The sequence below is a fragment of the Anarrhichthys ocellatus genome, unplaced genomic scaffold (genome assembly GCF_004355925.1).
Source record: "Anarrhichthys ocellatus isolate YVR2014 unplaced genomic scaffold, GSC_Weel_1.0 scaffold29, whole genome shotgun sequence".
In the NCBI taxonomy this organism is placed as follows: Eukaryota; Metazoa; Chordata; class Actinopteri; order Perciformes; family Anarhichadidae; genus Anarrhichthys; species Anarrhichthys ocellatus.
Window position 1 is genome coordinate 543281 of NW_022280059.1, and position 19699 is coordinate 562979.

The following is a 19699-nucleotide window of genomic DNA, read 5'->3' on the forward strand; positions in this document are numbered from 1 at the left end:
GGGTCTTGAGGTGAGATCTCAAAGGTTTTTTTGAGCGAGATGCAACAGTATATTTGGGGTTGGAAGGGGTTCTTCGGTGGGGGGTTTTGAGCCGTTTGGGGTATCAAGAGTTCTTGAGGGGTCTGTAGACTTTGGCTGTAGACTTCCAAAAGAATGTTCTTAAGGGGTCAAAAGTCCTTGAGGGGGTTTAAAAGTCCTTGAAAGAGTTCAAAAGTTCTTGAGAGGGTTCCAGGTGAGGTTCCTCAGGGAATTTAAGGGGGGCAATCAGGGTTTATTGAGGGGGGGGGGGGGGGCTTAAATATATTAAGAGGTTCTTGTGTAGGTTCCAGGAGACACTGACTGGGTGTCTTGAGGAGGCAGAAATCTTATTTTGAAATCACTGCAAAATGAAAGTGTTAAAGGATGTATGGATGACTTTCCAGAAGAGACAGACACACACACACACACACACACACACACACACAGAACGGGAAGAAAACATGTCCTTCAGGTCTTGTGACAAGAACATGCTAAAACATATAGAGCCCCTCGGGACTGCGTGTTTGGGTAAAGCTGGCAACAAAAACAACAACACCCCCCCCCCCCCACCCACCCCCCCCCCCCCCCCCCCCCCCCACCCCACCTGCATCCTGCATGCGGAACACTGATGCATCCCGGCAGCACTTGGCCCGCTCTGTTCCCTCTCAGGTCCTCGGTTAGCACCCCAAACTCTGGATGCAGTCATGTTTCTCCATCCGCTTCCATCCGTCACTGCTGCGGACGCGTGTCAGGTGTGTGTGTGTGTGTGCGTGTGTGCGCGCGCGCGCAGTCACCCATAACGTGTGCAGATGTGGCGCGCGTGGTGTAAAGTCATCCTAAAATCTACAAGCAGTCGGTGCGGTTCGGCACGGCGGTGCTGGTGATGTTGTGCGGCGGGTCCGGTGTCCAGAAAAACACGTAGTAGATCACCAGGATGAACGCGGCCACGGACACGCAGAGGAAATAGGTGATCGCCATCGCCACTTTCACCCAAATCTTAGTTGACATGTTGGCGTGCTTGGCCCGCAGCTCGCCGGGATAGCTCGGCCTCCGCATGTCCCCGTTCAGCTTCTCCGCGGTCGCGGGGACTTGCCTGCCGGCCGCTTTCATCTTGGCATCAACGCTAAAACCTTATCCGACGATTTTTCCTCTGCGGAGTTTTGCGTGTTCATTTGAGTGCGGGCAGCAGAGCCAGATGCGCCACTCTGCCCTTCACGGCTGTCCTCTCCTCCGGCCCGGGTAGCTATAGGAAGCGGTCTAAACCGCAGGGGCAGCAACGCGGGTCCTGCAGCCTCCTCCGGTGCCGAGATCCACAGGAGCGTAAAGATCTCTGACCCTTCTTGAGTCCTCCGTGCGCACCGGACAAACTGAACTCAAGGAGGCTGTCTCTGGCATCAGCTGGATGGGACTGCTGTCATGCTGGCCATGGCTAGAGAGGTTTGTTTCCGTTGGGCTTTTCAAAATAATACAAACTGCAACCGCGAGAACGCAAAAGGTAAAGTCTTGTTGATCCCCAGCGGGACAATTTGGTTGTGAAATAAAGTAATGGACATTAATATCCAGAAGGGCTAATTAAACAAACAGCAGCCTACAGGTAGTGTTATATGTTTTTTATCAACCACTAGAGAGCGATAACAGGTTTCTGCAGCATACTAGCCCATCTTTAACATGTCAATTTTACTTTGATTTAAGACTTGCTGCAGAGTAAACGCAGTAGTGGAAAGCAACAGTACAATACTACTGAAGGACTGTAGGACACTTTACTACCATTTTAAAAAGGTGCTTGTAGTTTGAGTATTTCCTATTACCACTTTTTTCTACTTCTACACAGAAGCAACTATTGTACATTTTACTCCACTACATTATTGAAGATTCGGATTAATAATACCCCATATAAAATCAATAACTGATGCTCTAATATTTCAGATTAAAATAAAAACTTTGATCGCCAGGAGATTTCTCTTATTCTGAAAGAACATTTGTCACGCTTCCGGCGCCGCTCAGCGTGCTTCTGTCTCACTTGACGCAGCTTCGGACGAGGAGGGGCTGAAAGTACGCAACACCTAACGATTGGGTCATAGTTTGAGAGAAACGTCCCGCAGCAGAGGACGGGAGAGATGCGGTCTTCAGCCACAAAACATCACCGCCTCTGATTTCCTCCTCCAGCCTGCAAAGATGCGCACGACAGCGGGTCGCGAGACATCAAAATGGTATAAAAGGCTTTCCCTACACAGATGAGTCATCGGCTGCAGCCGGAGAACGTATGGGCTGCGCATTGAGCGACGTTAACAGGGGATGAAAAGAAGAGCTATGGGCCATTCTTATTGTCCTGCAGCCTGCAACGTCAATATCGTGCACAACACGAGGTTCCAACACAAAAAGACAGCGCTCTGGGTATTCAATATGTGCACGAGGCAGAATGCTTTAAATTGCCTGGTGAGCGGGACATAGATTCACGTGTCTCTGTAGTAGATGAGCAGCGAGGTCAGTGGATGTAATCATCTGCCTCCAGCTTTAAGAAACGTCTTCCTCACACTGAACATTATTTCCATTTCTCACAAACAAACCAAAGCAGAAGTGGCTTCTCTTCCCTTCCAGTGGAGAACAAGTGATGCAGTGCCCTCTAGGGTGCCCTTCCTGTGGCCAAAATGCAACAAAGTGCACTCTGTGTGCCTTACATGCCACAACACTCGCTGGCGTCTCTCCTCCATGCAGCTGGTGCTCTTTTTATCCGTTTAGTCTCACACCTACAGAAGAAATCAGACCCGACTCCAGAAATCAGAGAAATACATTTATTGGCTAAATGAGAGGAACAAAAACTGATAAGCAGCCGTGTGCTTTACATTTCATGTGGGTACAACCGTCAGGGCTCTTTCTCTATCTGATGTATGCGCTGACGAGGGACGTTTATTTCATCAACGGCTTTGACAACATTAAAAAGCTTACAGTTTTGGATTCATGCTGGTCCTGATAATCTTTATGAGAACGGCTGCACGTTCTCAGAGCAAGTTCATGTATCAATCAGGAAGACATTGTAGAAATGGATGTATATAGAAATATACCCTGCCTTAGTTACAATCCGTCATCGACGCTCAGAAAAACAAACATCGATGTGCAAAAACACCCTAATATCTTTTCATAGCTCACAAGCTACTTTTTGCACAAACAACCAATGGTGGAATGTTCTTTTCCATTTAAAAACTGTACATATTGCAGTTCCTTTCAATCCAAAAGCATCGTTTTTTTCCCTCTAATACAGAAAACAAAACAAAAACCAGTAAAGCAACCCATTAACCCCGGTGTCCACAGGCATGATTCAAAGCACAAATTAAAAGCCCTTAGTGTGCCGAGGCATCAATGAAGGCTTCCATTCCAAAATAAAAAGTAGTAATTCATGATACTACACTTTATGCAAGTCTGTCTTTCCAAATAAGAGACAAGTATATCTTCTAAACATGGCTGTTCAAAAATAACTATTTAACGTAAAGCCAAAAACACTCCATTCTGCAGTGAGACCCTTGATCAAAGAGAATAAGAGGCCATGTGTCCCTTAAAGAGCTTCAGACAGATATGAACAGATCAACAAAATGGCAGCACAGTCTGCGTCTGATTGTGACGCACAATTACATAATTAAAACAGCAAACGGACCGCCGCCTCGAAATACATAATTGGTATTTTGATAGATTGGAGAGGAGGACGAGGTCACATGGTGTTCTGTCAGAGCGCCCTCAGGCAACACACCTGATTCTTGAAGTTAATCCGAGTAGAAGCTTCGGCCAAAGATCGCTGAAGTCAGTTACTCTACAACAGCAGACCTGCACAGCTGGCTCTGATGCAAAACAAAACATAAAGCACACTTAAAACACCCCCATCTATCTGCAGTGAAGCCCGTGGTAACAGTCGGGCTGAAGGATTCTTAGTTCTGAAGGATCTTTAGTGCGTCCAGATGTCTTTAGAAAGAAATAAAATGGAGCCTGTGGGTCCGATATGAAAAACAAAAGTACTTCTCTGTCCAAGTAATTAAAAGTCACATAATAAAGTCAAAGAGCAGGGCAGGCTGCACATTATGAACACTAATGGAGATCACAGAGATGGTAAACAGTCACAAGATGGCCACCACAATCACTCACAACAGACGCCGCAACCAAAAGCTCAGAGCAACTGCAGCGAGAGGCGAGATCAGTTCATCTCAGGAGACACTGTGTGCATATGTCCAAATAAAAACAGATAGAGTCCATAGTAAGAATATTTAGTGGGTGGAGAGGGTCGAAGAAACTGGCAAAGCAACTCATAATGAAGGAGAATTGACCCTTTGCTAATTGGCCCGCCTCTCGAACGCAGAATGGCCAATCATAGCGTAGCATCAGTCAGCTCCGCTCCACCGACTCTTACGCAATTGTTTCTGGTTTTCTTCCTCTTCAGGCAGGTTTGGTGGATTTGGAGCTTGTCATTGTTAATAGTGATGCTCGTTACCACATCAACACTTCTATGCTACGCTAGCTGCTGAAGCTATACTGAATGTTTACACATGCTGCTATCGTATTACAATGATTGTATCTGTGAATTTAAAAAGTGAACCCTACGGACTAAAAGAGTAAAATCGCAAAAGGATCCATCTCTTTAGGTTCCTTTCCATAATGTTGTTAGACGCTTACAATTATCACGCACGTGTGAGGTAGTGGTTCACACGGATCTGTAATGGTTGGCTTTAGCTTCCATCATTGGATTTTGAAACCTGTTTTTGCTGCTGAGTCAGCTGGACAGCCTGGATACATCCTTCAAACGCATACTGTAGACCCTGCTTCTCTCTAAAATCGCTTTTGTTTTCCCAAAGACTAGATAGCTGTATTCAGGGAGGGCAGTCGGTGACCGTGTGGGCTCCACGGTGGCTCTGACAGCTTGACGGAGTAGCAGCGGGGGGGACTGTTCTCAGCGAAGGGTCAATTCCACTGATCTTACACACCAGTCTGTTCACAGGAGTTGGAGAGTACCCTCTGCCCATGTGGGAAAAAAGCTGTATAAAATCTGATAATCTGCCTCAAGTGAGGCCACTCGGAAAGATGAATTCATCTGTTAACTCAATGAAGTGATCATTTCCCAACTGAAAACAACAGAAATTAGCCACGTTTGTTCCGTTCCTGAAAAAGCTGAGCGGTACGTTTAAAACAACAAAAGATATTGACCTCCAAACTGGTCAGCTGGAAGCCTATTATAAACCGATATGTCCTCGCAAAGCCCGCCTGCACATCACCTAAAACACTGACGGGTCAGCCAATTCCAGCTTCCAAATTAATAAACTTACAATCTCAGAGGGAAAATGTTGCGCCTTGCCAAATACTGTAAAGTTCTGAGCGTGTAAAAGTGATTTTACATAAATGATCTTGAAGTGAAAACATATCTACACGTGGACAAAATCAGATCAAGCTTAATTGTCCCAGTGCAGAAAAGCTCAACACCCCACAGTGAGAACAAAACATAGAAATACAAAGAAAACAGCCGATGAAGGAGATTTCACTCTTCATACTTAACAGAGCGAGTCAAAACATGGCGGCGGCCCAGAGGTGATCAGACCCACTGATCCAAAAGAAACAGCTGAGCAAGAGCGCTGCACAGCCCCGCCTCCTCATGATGGTAGTCATTTCATTTCTTTAGATGTGTGGCGGCCATTCCACTGACGAGTAGTGTGATGCTCCTCATCCATCTCCTCTCTCCATCTCCTCTTTGTCCCCAGCAGCTTCAGCCTGTTGACACAAACACAGGGAGGAAGTGATGGTGCATGTGAGTCACTGTGCTGGATGCAGTTATCCAAAGATCGTCACGGTAAACATGGTGTGCACACGAGTGGGGCACACCATGTGACACTTACTGTGACTCTAGCAGCATTATTATCAGCTCCTCTGCTGAATAATTACAAGCAGCACTTTTATAAACAGATAAACTATTTAAAATCATTCATCGAGCACACATGTGTTTATTGCTTCCTTTTCTAAAATGTCAGGTTCTGCCGGCTTTTCTCACTTTCACCACGAATCCTGAAATCTTTTGGATTTGGAGGAAACATCCCTCTTCTGCTCTGGGTATTTGGGCTCAACATTTCTTAAAAGTTTGACATTTTTGGAAATGCACTGAAACTTGGCTTTCAATATGTGGAATATGTTTTTGTTATCCTCGGTTTAATCAGTAAAAAAAAAAAGAGATACAAAAGAGATACAACTTGTTAGTGAGTGAGTTAGAGGTGCTGATAGGCCGATTGTATTAACGTCAAACTGATGCAGGCTACCCGTTTCCCCTCCATTCTGTGTGCTAAGCTGCTCGCTGTAGCATCAGATTTAGCAGACAGGACATCCAATACTTTTCTATTGATGAAATAAAAATAAACTAATCTACACTAAGTAATGGTCCAGTGAAAGTGGACCTGAAAGTACACATTTTTGGATGAAGCTAGTGGAGGATGATTCGTTTTTCTTTACATCCGCCCATTTTTTCCCATCATGCTTTCATTTTCTGAATTGGAACACTGACTAAAAAAGAAATTAAAAAATCTACTTGTGCTTTTTATTGGGGTGTTTGCTGGTACTTGAGTGTCAGATAGTCCACCGTGGAGCCTCACAAGCATCACAAGAGTTAATTCAATCAGACTTCGAACGGTCGCCCTTCTGTCTGCCCAATCGCCTGTTCAGCAGGCAGCAGCTCATTTCCTCTGAAAAGCCTTTTAAAAAACATAATTGTGCTTCCAATTTCCCTGGTTTCCTGATCTCCACCCTGACACCAACACACACGATAACACAAGTGTGTGTGTGTGTGTGTATGTGTGCATGACAGAAACACACCATGCCCGCATGAGCTCATCTGGCCGCTGCTGATTATGAGTCATAGGAAGAAGAATAGATGTAATCAGTGGCTTTTGCACCAAAGACGACAACAGATTATCTTTCCGTACCAGTAAAATGCTTCATCCGACACGTTTCTGTTCTACTGGACATCAGAAATAAGAATTTCTAAATGTTTCAACCTCTAGTCTTAGGCACTACTGCTGTAAAGAGGATTCGTTACTACGTCGCCTTTGCTTTTTTACACTGAACCAGACAATGTCGGCATATTGCTTAGAGATGGGACGATCCCAACCAATATCCATATCGGGTTCCAGTATGACATTATTTTACAGACATCAGGTCACATGTACTGCACACAACCTGTAGAGGCCACTGAAAAATAGTGACATATATTTTATATAATATAAATATAATAAAATCCCAAAAGCATTTTTGGCCTTGAAAAATGAAGGTAATGATGAATTGATCTTTAAATGAACTGAGGATTAATTAACTTATTGTTTCAGCAGCTTTTATAAAGAGCCTTGGATTACTTGGTTGACGACTGAGGTGAACGACCCTTATTTATTATATATAAATGATATCGCTGCTCACTCACTCCTTCACTGATTGGGGTCAAACTAGTCTTCCACTTCTCTTTAAAGGGAATATTCTGCATGTTTTATGTGGCTGTCCAATCAGAGTTGATGGTAAATGTAGTCAATTAAAGCCATAACTTCCTTATTGGACATCCACGTATAAAAGCAGCAGAGATCACACTTTAATGAAGCCATGTAGCTGAAATGGATGAGCATTACTGGGGTTCCTTTATTAAGTGCAAGGAAAGAGTCTTTTTCTTTCTTTCTTTCCATTTCTGATGTTTTGACTTTGTGAATCTAAGCAGCACGATAATATTCTAACTTCTACGTTGTCACACTCTGGTGAGCTTACATTTGGAACAAGTTGATCTAAATGAATTTGTTTTCTAAAACTTAGCCATTAGCCAAAGTGACACCACCACTAATGACTGGACTTCCTCATCTAGTTTGTGGTTTATTCACTTAGCTCACTTCTAAACCGCCGTGTGCAGACCGAGGAGGACTCTCAGCAGGGTGAGTGGTTCGTATTCCCACTGGCGAGAATGTGCACGCTAATGAATCATGGTTCCAGGAGGTGCATTTCTGTCCAAGTGGCCGGTTCTACTGTATCAACATAAATAACAATAAGGCAACAATGAGTTCGCATTGGATCAAGAACGACTTGAGTTTTTTAAAGTTTGTCTCTGGTTTTTCTTTTTGAGTCAATATTAATAAATTCATTTTTAGGAAAAAGCATAAACACACTTTAAAATGGTCTGTGCAGAGGAAGCAGTTAAAGAGGTTGAGTTGTGACAGGAAGGCTCTGAATCATAAGGAGCTCAGCAGGAAGCAGATTGGAGTTTTTCATTCATGGACACCAGAGCTGGAGGCCTGCTGGTGTGACCGGTCATGCAGACCGGGAAGAGCCTTCAGAGGCTCACACCGCTGTGCGCTTTAATAAAATGTCCTCAAGTATCAGAAAATTGCAGTCACATCATAGCCCAATGTTGAATTTCAATGTGCAGTTTTTGCTTTCTGGTCAGAAGTTAAAAACAAAAGGAGGCAGTAAAATAACTGGACCATTGATCAAGTGTCTCAGAATCACTTCTCGGGTTGCAAAGACTTCTTGAAGAGACGTTCATGAAGCAACAAGAGGGACGACTTCCAACATCGCCGTTTGACATTCAGAGCTGGAAACTAGAAATGATCATGATGTGATAGAGCTGCGGTTTGAAACATGAATTTACTATTAGCCTATTACTTTGTACACTTACTAAGGTAATATATGCAAAAATGTTATGTTAAAATGAAAACCCATAATGATATTTCGAAATACAGCATTAACAGACTAAAAGTCATTGTTCGTTCGTCAAAATGATCTTTAAATAAGCTTATTGTCATCAGGCTTTCCCGAAACAGCTCTCCTCTCACAAAACACGTCTGCATGAAAGCTCCAGAGTAAATAATCTGAGATAAGCGTGTTATAAGTTAAAGTCCCAGTGAAAGGATAAATAAATGTTCCCAGTTTGAATCCCGTGTGCCTGTTTTAATTGTTGATTTATCTCTTATTGTATGCCACATATTAGTATTTCTTTAACATCAAATCCCTGTCTTTGATTCTGTAAAACGGTTTCATGACTCATCCTGCACTCGAGGGCCATTACAAAAAGAAATCATCCAATCAAATGAGACTTTGAGCGACTAGCTAGCCCGGCTGCTTCTATAAAAACTACACTTCACTGCTTGTGGATTGTAGTCGGTTAAAGAGTAATATGAAGACGTTGGAAGAGATGTGTGTTCCAAAACAATGAGGTCTAATTCATTCAAGGGACACTTCAACTGGGCTCTGCGTCACTGCAGAGGATTTGATTTACATCCCTCATTCAGCTTCACTTCACTGGGACCTCAAGGAAGTTGATAAAACGCTTTCACTCCTCGTCTTAAGAGGACTGTAAACGCATCCCTCTTGGAACTGATTTCCTTCTCTGAGACGCTTGATGAATACGGTCGTGATTTGTGTGTAGATCTCCAGTTTGGCTCTGCAAAGATACATGTGTTCATCGATGTTGGCGGAGGCATCGCCCTCTCAATCTGTGCACCATCTTAAGTCCAGATTTGTTGGAGACATTCAAAGGCAGCTCTTTCCAGTTGACTCCTCCAGTCTTAAACACAACAGGCTTACCTCCTGGGATTGTTGCTCAAGACCTGGATGCAGTCGTAGATTTCATTTTGATAGATAATGTGGTAATTTGGTTTGTTTGGGAGGGCAGTTTAGCTTGAGACATCTGGTTCCCAGGGTGCTATGAATGTTCAGAAAACAGGCTCACATTTCACTCTGATACCTTTTTTTCCTCTCAGCAAAGGGATTTACAAACTCACTTTAGCACTGAAGGAGCGAAGAAGAGGAGAACGCGAGGAGGAAGGATAAGGGCAGTATACACAGGGAGTAAATACAACAAAGACAATTAAAGGAGGTGGAGTTAGTGCTAGTACAGTCCATCACAGTAGGAGCAGGAAGACAGTCAGGAGGAGATTCAAACAGGAAGTAGGGTCTCCAATGGTTGGCGGAGGCTCATGTCAGATCCAAAAACCCGGCAAAATGCTTTGTGAGTGTATAAATATGTCTTTGGATTTGTCATGCCACCAAACAGCTCCCACCATTATTCATTTAGACATGGAAGGAAAAGAAAGAAAGTGAAGCGGAGTGAGCGGGAGAACCACAACAAGGACAACGAAGACGAGGATATCGAACACCTAAAAAAATAAGACCGAGCAAAGTGTGAGGTGTTAGAAGTGTGCAGGGGGTTTCTTACAGTAAGGCACAGTCTCAAAGTCACTGATATAGACCGCACCTGAGGACGTCGGCTCCGAGGACGTCGGCTCCGAGGACTCAACTTCCTCTGCTGTCCGAGCGGCGTCGGTCCCAGCGGCCGTCATGTCGTCATCTTTCCCTTCTTCCGGTTCAGAGGAGCTATCGCCAACTTTCAGGGCGGCTGGAGAGGGAGGGGTGTCCAGCTTGTCCTCTGTCAGAGAGAAAACATTTCAGCGATTGATTTATTCCATTGATCCATTTTTTTTTTACCCTCAAATAGCACTTGATTATCCACTTTAGTCTAGACCGGGGGGGGGGGGGGGATTATCTTTCACAAGGGGCCACATGAGAGACAGGGAGTGTTGTGGAGAGCCGGACCAATAGACTGAACTCAATCCTGCTCAACATTATCAGCAGGCCGTACAATAGACAAATATTGAATAGATTACCTTGAAAGTTTGTTTAGACAACCGTGGTGACACACGTCACCATGACACACATTTGTGTTTTTTTCTCTGTAAATAGCTTCCTGCTGAGGCCCAAAGCGCTACGAGAGCCGTAAGAGTCAGCCAAAACAGTAAAGTTCTGGACTGGACACCTGAACAATGAGCTGTTTTGAGCATTTAAATCAAAGCACCACTCTGCCAAAGTACAGCCTCAGAAAGCTGCTAGCATGACTGTAGACTTTTAGCCGTGTCTGGTTGGTTATTTGACGTTTCTATTACCTTGTGATGGAGCAGCAGGTGTATCCTGGTCCGTCGTCACGGCAGCCTCGCTGACCTCAGAAACGGAGGGGCAAGAAACCTCAGAGGGGGCGGGGTCAGATGGCGGTGGAGCGGGGGAGTCTGTGGGGACGGACTCTGGTTCTGACACTATCACAGTCTGCTGGGCTTTAGTCTTTTGTGAAGGAGAGGAGACGTCTATGGCTGCACATGAAAGGGGGGGGGGGGGGGAGATTAAGAATAAGGGAGAAGAAAAAGTAGAGATAAGACACAAGAAGTCAAGCAGAGAAAACACAGAGTTAAAGACAACTGGGTTTAAGTATTCTACCCGTATCCTCCTCTTTCTGTGGCTCAGCAGGTTCATTGGAGCTGACAGCTTGGCTCTCCATCGCTGCCTTCTTCTCCTCCTCCTCCTCCTCCTCCTCCTCCTCTTCTTCCTCTTCTTCCTCTTCTTCCTCCTCCCCCTCCTCTTCTTCCTCCTCCCCCTCCTCCCCTTCTTCTTCTTCTTCTTCCTCCTCCTCCTCCTCCTCCTCCTTCTTCTTCTGGGGTGGGCTGGCCTCCACGCTGGGAGGTTTCAGTGGGCTCTCACCTCCCATGCTGCTGCGGGGTGACTGCATCTCCTCCTCCTCCTCCTCCTCCTCTTCTTCTTCTTCTTTTTCCTCCTCCTCCTTCTGGGGTGGGCTGGCCTCCACGCTGGGAGGTTTCAGTGGGCTCTCGCCTCCCATGCTGCTGCGGGGTGACTGCATCTCCATCTCCTCCCCCCAGTCTGATACAGGCTGGTGGCTCTCCAGAGGGAGGAAGGGGCTGAGGGGCTTACCTCCCTCTGGGGACTCCTGAACTGCTGCCGGGGGCGGGATGTGGACCTTGGGCCTGGGAGGCCTCTGATCTTTGGGGCTTCCTGCTGATGTCGGTCGAGAACGAGGTGGGGGAGATGTAGGGGAGTTGTCTTTGCTCTTGGCTGGCTTCTCCTTCCCGGTGTCTTTCTTCTCGTCGCGTTCCAAGTCGCTCCCTTCTTCGTCTTCTCCGTCGCTGGCATCCTCCCATTCTTCGTCGTCATCTTCTCCGTTTCCGTTCTTCGGCTCCGCCTGAGAAAAGATTTGAAGAGGTTTATGGGAAAGTAATTGAAAAGAGTTTGCAATCTAAAAACCTGCAACAAGAGTTTTTGGTCACTTGGGGGCAGCAAAATGAGCCGTTGATTCAGTGAACCTGTTTGCATACAGGTTGTCAATTTACACAATCACCATTTAAATCATTTCTTTGTTGAGCTTTTAGGTTTGGTCTCTACCAACTATCTGGCTAAGTAGCTGCTAACCGCTGCACTATGTTCACCAGCTAGTTCACAACTTTGTCCCTCTGCCGTTTGTTGCAGCAGTACAGTGGGGGTGTTAACGCTATCAGAGCTGGAAGACACTGAAACACCCTAAAGAGTGAGGGGGAACTGCAGAGTTGGGTGAATTCATCTTTATTAATAGACATTTTAAATGTGTCAACTATTTAAAGCACTTTCTTAATGAAATAATTGCTTCGAGTTCCACTTTTTCAGGATTTTTCTTCGTTCTAAATGAAACTTATATCAAATCTGTTCCCAGTCTGGGTCTGACTCCAGCATGCATTATTAATACAGATGAAGCTCCTGTACCTTCTGTGCTGCGGGAGGTTTGTTTTTTATTTCCTCTTTCTCCTTCTTTTTAGTCTTCTCCTCTCTCTTCGTCTTGTCCTCCTTCTCCTCCTCTTCCCTTTCTCCTTCCCAGCGGTTATCATGCATGCTGTCAAAAGGCATCAACACACATCAACTTTGGAAGCAGCAAACTCACAAAGAAAGATATCACATCTCCCCAAAAACACACACAATGCATTTTACAGCGTAAACAAATCAAGGAACAACAAAAACACACCATCCAGAACTCCCTGATGTCCTGGACCATATTCCAGTACTCCGATCTTGTACTTAAGTAAAAGTAGCAATACTACAGTGTAAAAATACTTTGTTAAAAGTTCTGCATTTAGAACTTTACTTGAGTAAAAGTATTAACATAAAAAAAATACTTAAAAGTACCAAAAGTACTCATTGTGCAGAATGGCCCAATTTATAATAATATTTATTATATTACATTATAAATAAGACTGCGATAATGTGTTCAACACTTTAATTGTGCAGCTGGTAAAGGTGGAGCTAACGTCATTACTTTATACACTGCTGGGTAACTTAACATGTAATACATCATAATTTGGTTTATTTCTATTTTGTATTAATAATCTGAATCTGCAAATTAACTAGAATTTTCAGACATATCTAATGCGGTAAAAAGGTACAACAGAGTACAACGGAGTAGAAGTAGAAGTAACCTGAAGTACATCACTTGAGTAAATGCACTTGGTTCCATTCCACCACTGCCAGATTCACAATAACAGGCCAACAAATAGAAACTATCAATAAATCAACCTTGAAAATAATAATCAAATGTTACGAGTGATAAAGCAGCATCCTATCGGTTCTACAGTAGACATGTTTGAGCATGAACGGGTCATCGTTGGTAGAGGACAGACTGTGATGGATTTACCTGTAGCTCGGTTTCTGTCCTCGGCCCCTCCCTCCTCCCCGGTCGCCTCGCTGCCCCGGGGTCCTGCCCTGGGACAGGAAGTCACCAAATGACGAAGCTTTCGGAGGCCGCTTGCTGTCGTCTGCAACAAAAAAATATATATATTGATGGCGAGTGAATCATAACGTTTTGGGTCAATTTATCTAAAAGTTAAGGTGAATTCAAGAGGAGAGGGACTGAAAGATGGGAAAATAAATGGTGGAGGTGTGTGGTCGGAAGGGGGGACGAATACTTTACAGGAAGTGATGCGTAAAGGGAGTTATTAAGAGGCAGGAACCACAATTCATGATCCAGACAGTGAGTCAATAAGCTCAGTATCATGACATTTTATGTTTAAATTTGCAAATGAGCCATTATCTAATTTAGGAGAAAGCTACAGACATAAATAGACAAAGTAGTAAAATAAAAAAAATAATAAAATAAATGTTTCCTTTCCAACGTGTTACGGAAGCAAAATAACCCAAAATCTCAAAACTCATCACTGAATGAAAAACATTTTTGCCTGTAATGTTTTGCGTTTTGTTTTGAGTATTTAGTTAAAATAAAAATCAGCCGCAATCCAAGAGTTGATGTGTTGCGTAACATCAGAGAGGACACTTGTGTGACAGCAGCTGTCCTGCAGTGTCAAACTGCCTCAGAGTCCATCTGAACTCTGGGACGAGGTCAAACGTCTGTCCGTTAGCTAGTGGATGATGGACGGCACAGAGGTGGAGGGAAGGAGAGGAGAACTCACAGATTTAAAACTGGCTTCCATGATACTGTGTGTAACAGAGAAAATATTTTAAAGCCCCTTTAAAAGAGGACAAACATTACGGTTATGAGCAAAAAACATGTGCTGCGTTCAAGTGAAGGGCAGCACAGGTTGTAATTTTAAGATGAAAAGTCAAGTATACGACATGCTGTCGTTCACTTGGTAGTGGAGGTCGACATTGAATGTTCCTGATGTGGCGAATCATTTTGTTTTTATATAAATAAAATAATCAGGAATGACAAAAACGATTTAAAATGACGCAAAAACAGAAAAAAACTTTAGGTGTGGAGTGGTAAATGTTCCACCTAAGAAGCTGTGGTGAAAACCACATTAGTGGTAATTATGTAAATGAGTACATGAATGAAAGATCCCTTCATCTCTCTCCTCATTTCATTGTGGAGGAAAACAAGAGATGATGAAATGAGAAAACATACCAGTATGGGAGGGATGTGACGGAGAGAGTGATAGTGAAAATGATTGAGAGAGGAAAGACAAGTAAATAAAAAGAAGTCAAAATGAGAGAAATAGAAAAGATGAGCAGTCAATGGAGATATGAACAGAAGCAAGAGGGAAAGGAAAGTGTAGAAGAGAGACAGATGGAAAGAAAACCAAAGAAATGTGTGGGAATGTAAACCGTCACAGTTCAGGAACACTGAGGGAGGAGGAGGAGGAGGAGGGGGAGAGAGGATGGGGGAAGAAATGAGAGAGAGAGAGAAGGTCAGAGAGGAGATGCAGCGAGGGGGGAGGAGCTCCAATGTGATAAAAAAAAAATAAAAATGAAATGAAGGGATCAGTGAGGAGAAAAAAAATTCTGGATGAAGAGATTGAACAGAGCACCCTGGGGCTGTGAAGAGGACACTCAAGTCATTCCAGAAATTAGAAATAGAGGAGAAAAAAGGAAACGAACGCACACACGCACGCGCGCACACGCACACACACACACACACACACACACACGCCAAAGCGAGTGCATGCGTTAATGTGGGGCAGGTGTAATGTATCTGTGACGTACTCTCCAGTCAGACACAAAGAAATACAGAAGCCGGGACTGAACAGCTGTTAGGAATAATTTTCGGCTTTTGTTTGAACTTTCTTGCCACAGAAAAAGGCGAACATCCCCCTCGGGGTACTCCGAGGAGGCGACACAAGCACTAAGAAATATTTGAACAACACTGTCACACATTTGAGTTTGGTGTGTGTGCAGTCAGAAGCTTTCAAAGCATTAAAGATGAGCAGATGTTTACAGATGCTCGCCCAATTCCAAAGCAAAACCCTGAGAAGAACTGGACTGTTTGTGGTCAAACCTCACTTTCACTGTTTTTTGTGACACAAACGGCTAAAATTTAAACAAGGCCTGTTTATGTTAATGTGCAGAGCAAGGCCCAAATCCAGTGGATTTGCAGGACATTTAAGACTTTTTAAGAGATTTTAAAGATTATTAAACAGCCCTATTAGAAAACATGAAAAACATAAAATGGGAAGAATATTCTGCAATTTAATGTGCATTTGTCTTCAGTCTAAAGTTTTGCATACGACATGTTCGGTTATGTGCTTATAGCACATTAAAAAAGGCCACCGTTGGATGTTTTCATGCTTTTAAAAACTGAAATGAAAAACTATTCCGGTTGTAAGTTTGTGATACTTAAACATACTAACATGGTACATGGCCAGACATAAGTGCAAACTACAATTAAATCATATGAATAATAGTGAAGTATGTTGATGAAAATGATAAATACAACTGTGTCTGTTATTGACTGACTCTGGTTCTGGATGCAGCTGTCGTGCTTCAGACAGACACACAAATGGAAACAAAATAAAAACACACAATGTAATCTCAGTCCCATGCTGTGGTCTAACCTGAGGCCCTGCCCCGAGGCTCTGTACGAGAGTTACGCCCCCGGGCTGCATAGAGGACACACACAAACGCATTACAGTATGTACAAAACCCAACCAAACCCCCCCACACACACACACACCTTGTCCACAAGATAAATCAGAGACATGATAACGATGTAAACATTATTCACTTTGCTACAAAACAAAAACTGTCACTAACGAGGTAAACGCGCGAGACACAGATGAATCGAGGGCTACCTGTGTAAAAACTTGCTCCACATAATAGTGTTTATTTTACTAGAATGTTGATCAAATTTATCCCAATTGTTGAGTTGCATTCGAAAATATGAAATTGACAAAACTGTCTTCACTTCCATAAAACTGTAGTTTAAAATAGCACTTTGAATATTTCTGTTAGCGTCTCACTCTAAACGCCTTAGTTTGAATCTTTATTATCCTTCACGTGTCAATCAGTCCAGAGAGACTGGTTGTTTCACCAAAACATGTAGTTGTGCTCTTTAAATGTGCGTTAGAACAGAAGAGCAGCAATAAAGATGCAAGGCCCTTTGAACAGAGTTTGACTCGTGTCGTGGGATTACTACGGTCCCACAGTGAATTATTTTTATCAGGCGGATGACTGCCTGGAATTAAAAACATGCATGATCAAAATGATGTCATCATAAAGCTCCCTTGTAAGGACATGGTAAGGAGACGACTTCAGAGTCTCAATGTGCCTCGAGAACCACTCGACGAACAGATTGCTTGTACGAGTCATTGAGGAGAACCTGCTGCATTCAACAACTCTCTCCTATTTGGAATTTTCTCTTAGGACGAACAATTTACAGGTGATCCCGACCTGTTGTAGGAGTCACGTCATCAGTCTGTTATCTAAACCTAACGTTTTCAATAATTAATTATATTTCATTACTTTGAAGCAATTTGGGCTTTGAAAAACATAAATTACATTTCATAAACATGCTGACGTTATCCTGTTTGAATTATATAATTCTAATATAATCTAAATGTATTCATATAGACTAACAATATCATTCATTTAAATTGGCCATTGATGCTATTGTATAACACGACAATATTAATTCAAACATGTTAAATCATTTGGCCCGTCCTGTTGCAGTCATCGATCGCCTTGCTGTGACGAGACGTTTAATTGAACCCGTTCTCTTTTATTTCACTGACAGTACCGGCCTCAGGTGACACGGCATTTAAAAAAAAAAGATAATAATTTGGTGTTTATTTAATAAAGGCTGGTTCGTAATGGTCTTGTGTGTGTGTGTGTGTGTGTGTGTGTGTGTGTGTGTGTGTGTGTGTAGACTTGCCTCTCCTGCCGCCTTGCTCGGGTGTGATGCCCTCTGAGGCCGCATATGGGTCCTCCTTGAACCTGTGAAAAAGGCTGCAGGGTTAGAAACACAAACACACACACACACACACACATCAAATATCAGTGTGTCCTTCTCGTCACTCCCGTCAGCTGGAATAAAGATGACGAAAAACACTTTCTATCGTCCTAACCTGCCCTCTTTCCAGAGATGGAGGAATCATTCAGATCCTTTACTTTTGTAGACGTATTAATACCACACGACAAAAATACTCCGTCATAAGTTCAGCTCCTGCATTAAAAAAGGGAGTTTAAGTGAAAGTATGTCAGTATAATCGGCTAAATGTAATTAAAGTATAAAAATGTCCCGTGTGGCTGGGACTACTAGTATACGTGTATTGTATGTGGCTACAGTGTAGAACAAATATTTAAAAGTGTTCCTCCAGGTTCTGTGAAATGATAAATATGTGGGGATGTTGGGGAACATTTCTCACAAAGCATAATTTGAAGAAGTTAATTTGCTATTTTTGTGACTTCGACAGCATTCTGGTTGTTAGCCGTCTTGATGCTCCTTTTGAGACGCACGACTTTAATTTTAAAATCGATTAATCGACTACTTTGATGATCAAATCGTTTGTCCTTTTTTTCAGCAAAAATCCAAACATTTGCTTTAAAGCTTCTCATGTGATGATTCTCTGATTTTAGTATTTTTTGAGTTTTAGACTGTTGGTCAAATAAAACAAGCATTTTGAATTCCATCATCTTTGGGCTTTGGGACATTTCAGCAGACTCCTTTTACCATTTTCTGACATTTAAAACAATTAACTAGTAAATCGAGAGAGATACCGGCCAGATTAATTGATGATGAAATGAATTTTAAGCTGCAGCACTAGATCACAGACATCAAGTACACAGACAATTCTTAAATCAGCAGCTGCTCTGCAATGCGACGAGTTTCGAGCTGCTCCTCCTCAGGCAGCATCACACAAATCTGTTCAAACTCAGGTTCAATATCGTCTTCCTCACATGTTCTCTGTCTTCTGTGCATCCCACTCTCGTCTCCACTGGCCCGTGGCGTTACGATGGCGTGCTAGTCTCTCCTCGTCAATCTGCTCACGCTCCTTCTTCCAGCACAGGTACTCTGCTCTCTCCCGGCCGGTCATGGACATGGTCATGTCCGTGGAGCCTTTCGGTCCAGGCCTTCGACTCTACAAAGACAGCAGGTGTTACAAAGTGAGGAAAATGAATAATGCTGCAGCAGAAAGTACAAGACTGGGTGGCTGTTAAAAGCCACAGGACCTTTTCAAAGAACGACATTACTCACAGTCCACTCTTTCTCCAGTTCGGCCCTTGTCTTCACATTATCAAAGTCCAGCCCTCCCCAGTTCCGGACATGTCTCCTGCTGCCCTCTTTGCGGTCTATGTCTGGTGCCGGGCCTGAACGTCTCGGGTCGTCCAGGAAGTTACGGAGCGGCTTGTCTCCATCCGGCTAAGGAGAAGATTCATTAATGTAAAGCTCTGCCACATGACGTGTCCTCCATGTTCATTTTGACCACAGACCAGGTAAAGCCTGTAAACATAAAGCCTATAGGAGGTTAGCAGATAATACATCTGGGATCACTTTGAGAAAGAAAAGGGAAATATAATTCATCCATGATTTAATAAAGGATTTTTATGGGGTTTTTTTCAGGCTGCCAGCTACTAGGACTTCCTTCAAATGTAAGCAGGGCAGTCATTTTTATATTTTTGAGGAAATATGAGTGATTCAAGTTGATCAATAAAGCTGAAATCTGAGAGTCTCAGAAGACAGGAGACGGGAATCTTGGATGGTTTTGAAAAGAAATTCAAAGCACAACATATCAATACCATCTGATGAGCTAAAAACACTTAATCTGTAAACAGTGACTCTCATACCCGCTGTCCTCTCTCATACTCTGCCATTTTTTCCATCTCTTCATTCATCTTCTCAATGTTTTGTCGCCTCTTCTCCGCCCATTCCTGTCCAGAAAAAACAACAACAAAGGGCTGCATCATTAGTGACAGATTAGCGACAACAACAAGATGTTAACATTGGCACTCAGACCAAAAACAACTCGGGAAAGTTCACAGCTGCAAAAAATTATTTATATTTATTTATATATACATATATATATATATATACATATATATATATATACATATATATATATACATATATATACACACACACATATATACATATATATACATA

General features: G+C 43.2%; 3 protein-coding genes across 4 annotated transcripts in view; all 3 read right to left on the reverse strand.

Moving 5' to 3' along the window:
- Window positions 1-2795: 2795 nt before the first annotated feature.
- On the reverse strand, window positions 2796-12611 carry LOC116392283 (X-linked retinitis pigmentosa GTPase regulator-interacting protein 1-like). Its single transcript, XM_031863599.1, has 5 exons — window positions 12583-12611; window positions 11272-12028; window positions 10947-11147; window positions 10262-10432; window positions 2796-5760 (listed from the first exon to the last, which is right to left on the reverse strand). The coding sequence occupies exons 2-5, from the start codon at window positions 11693-11695 to the stop codon at window positions 5756-5758; spliced, it is 801 nt and encodes a 266-aa protein (XP_031719459.1). The 5' UTR covers window positions 11696-12028; window positions 12583-12611; the 3' UTR covers window positions 2796-5755.
- Window positions 12014-19536, reverse strand: LOC116392282 (coiled-coil domain-containing protein 9-like). 2 transcript variants are annotated; one of them, XM_031863597.1, is made up of 7 exons: window positions 19384-19536; window positions 18794-18958; window positions 18496-18677; window positions 17471-17532; window positions 16155-16199; window positions 13505-13625; window positions 12014-12709 (listed from the first exon to the last, which is right to left on the reverse strand). In XM_031863597.1, exons 1-7 carry the CDS (start codon window positions 19501-19503, stop codon window positions 12559-12561), a joined length of 846 nt encoding a protein of 281 aa, XP_031719457.1. In that variant the 5' UTR covers window positions 19504-19536; the 3' UTR covers window positions 12014-12558. The 2 variants fall into 2 exon arrangements, with proteins under 2 accessions (XP_031719457.1, XP_031719458.1); XM_031863598.1 differs by lacking the exon at window positions 16155-16199.
- Window positions 19537-19546: 10 nt separating this feature from the next.
- The window catches only part of LOC116392205 (coiled-coil domain-containing protein 9-like), a 22991-nt gene continuing 22838 nt past the window's right edge, over window positions 19547-19699 (reverse strand). The window contains exon 6 of the mRNA XM_031863421.1: window positions 19547-19578. Within this exon, the coding sequence (XP_031719281.1) occupies window positions 19547-19578 (32 nt within the window). The remainder of the gene's footprint in view (window positions 19579-19699) is intronic.

What these genes read in the sequence shown, in the direction of transcription:
- LOC116392282 (XM_031863597.1), bottom strand. Translation starts at nt 19,503, where the DNA reads ATGATGCAGCCCTTTGTTGTTGTTTTTTCTGGACAGGAATGGGCGGAG. An exon ending in AGTATGAGAGAGGACAGCGG is followed by an intron (nt 18,959 to 19,383) that starts GTATGAGAGTCA and finishes TCTTCTCCTTAG; the next exon opens with CCGGATGGAGACAAGCCGCT. An exon ending in CGAGCAAGGCGGCAGGAGAG is followed by an intron (nt 16,200 to 17,470) that starts GCAAGTCTACAC and finishes TCCTCTATGCAG; the next exon opens with CCCGGGGGCGTAACTCTCGT.
- LOC116392283 (XM_031863599.1), bottom strand. Translation starts at nt 11,695, where the DNA reads ATGGAGATGCAGTCACCCCGCAGCAGCATGGGAGGCGAGAGCCCACTG. An exon ending in ACAGAAAGAGGAGGATACGG is followed by an intron (nt 11,148 to 11,271) that starts GTAGAATACTTA and finishes TTTCATGTGCAG; the next exon opens with CCATAGACGTCTCCTCTCCT. An exon ending in ACCTGCTGCTCCATCACAAG is followed by an intron (nt 10,433 to 10,946) that starts GTAATAGAAACG and finishes TCTCTCTGACAG; the next exon opens with AGGACAAGCTGGACACCCCT.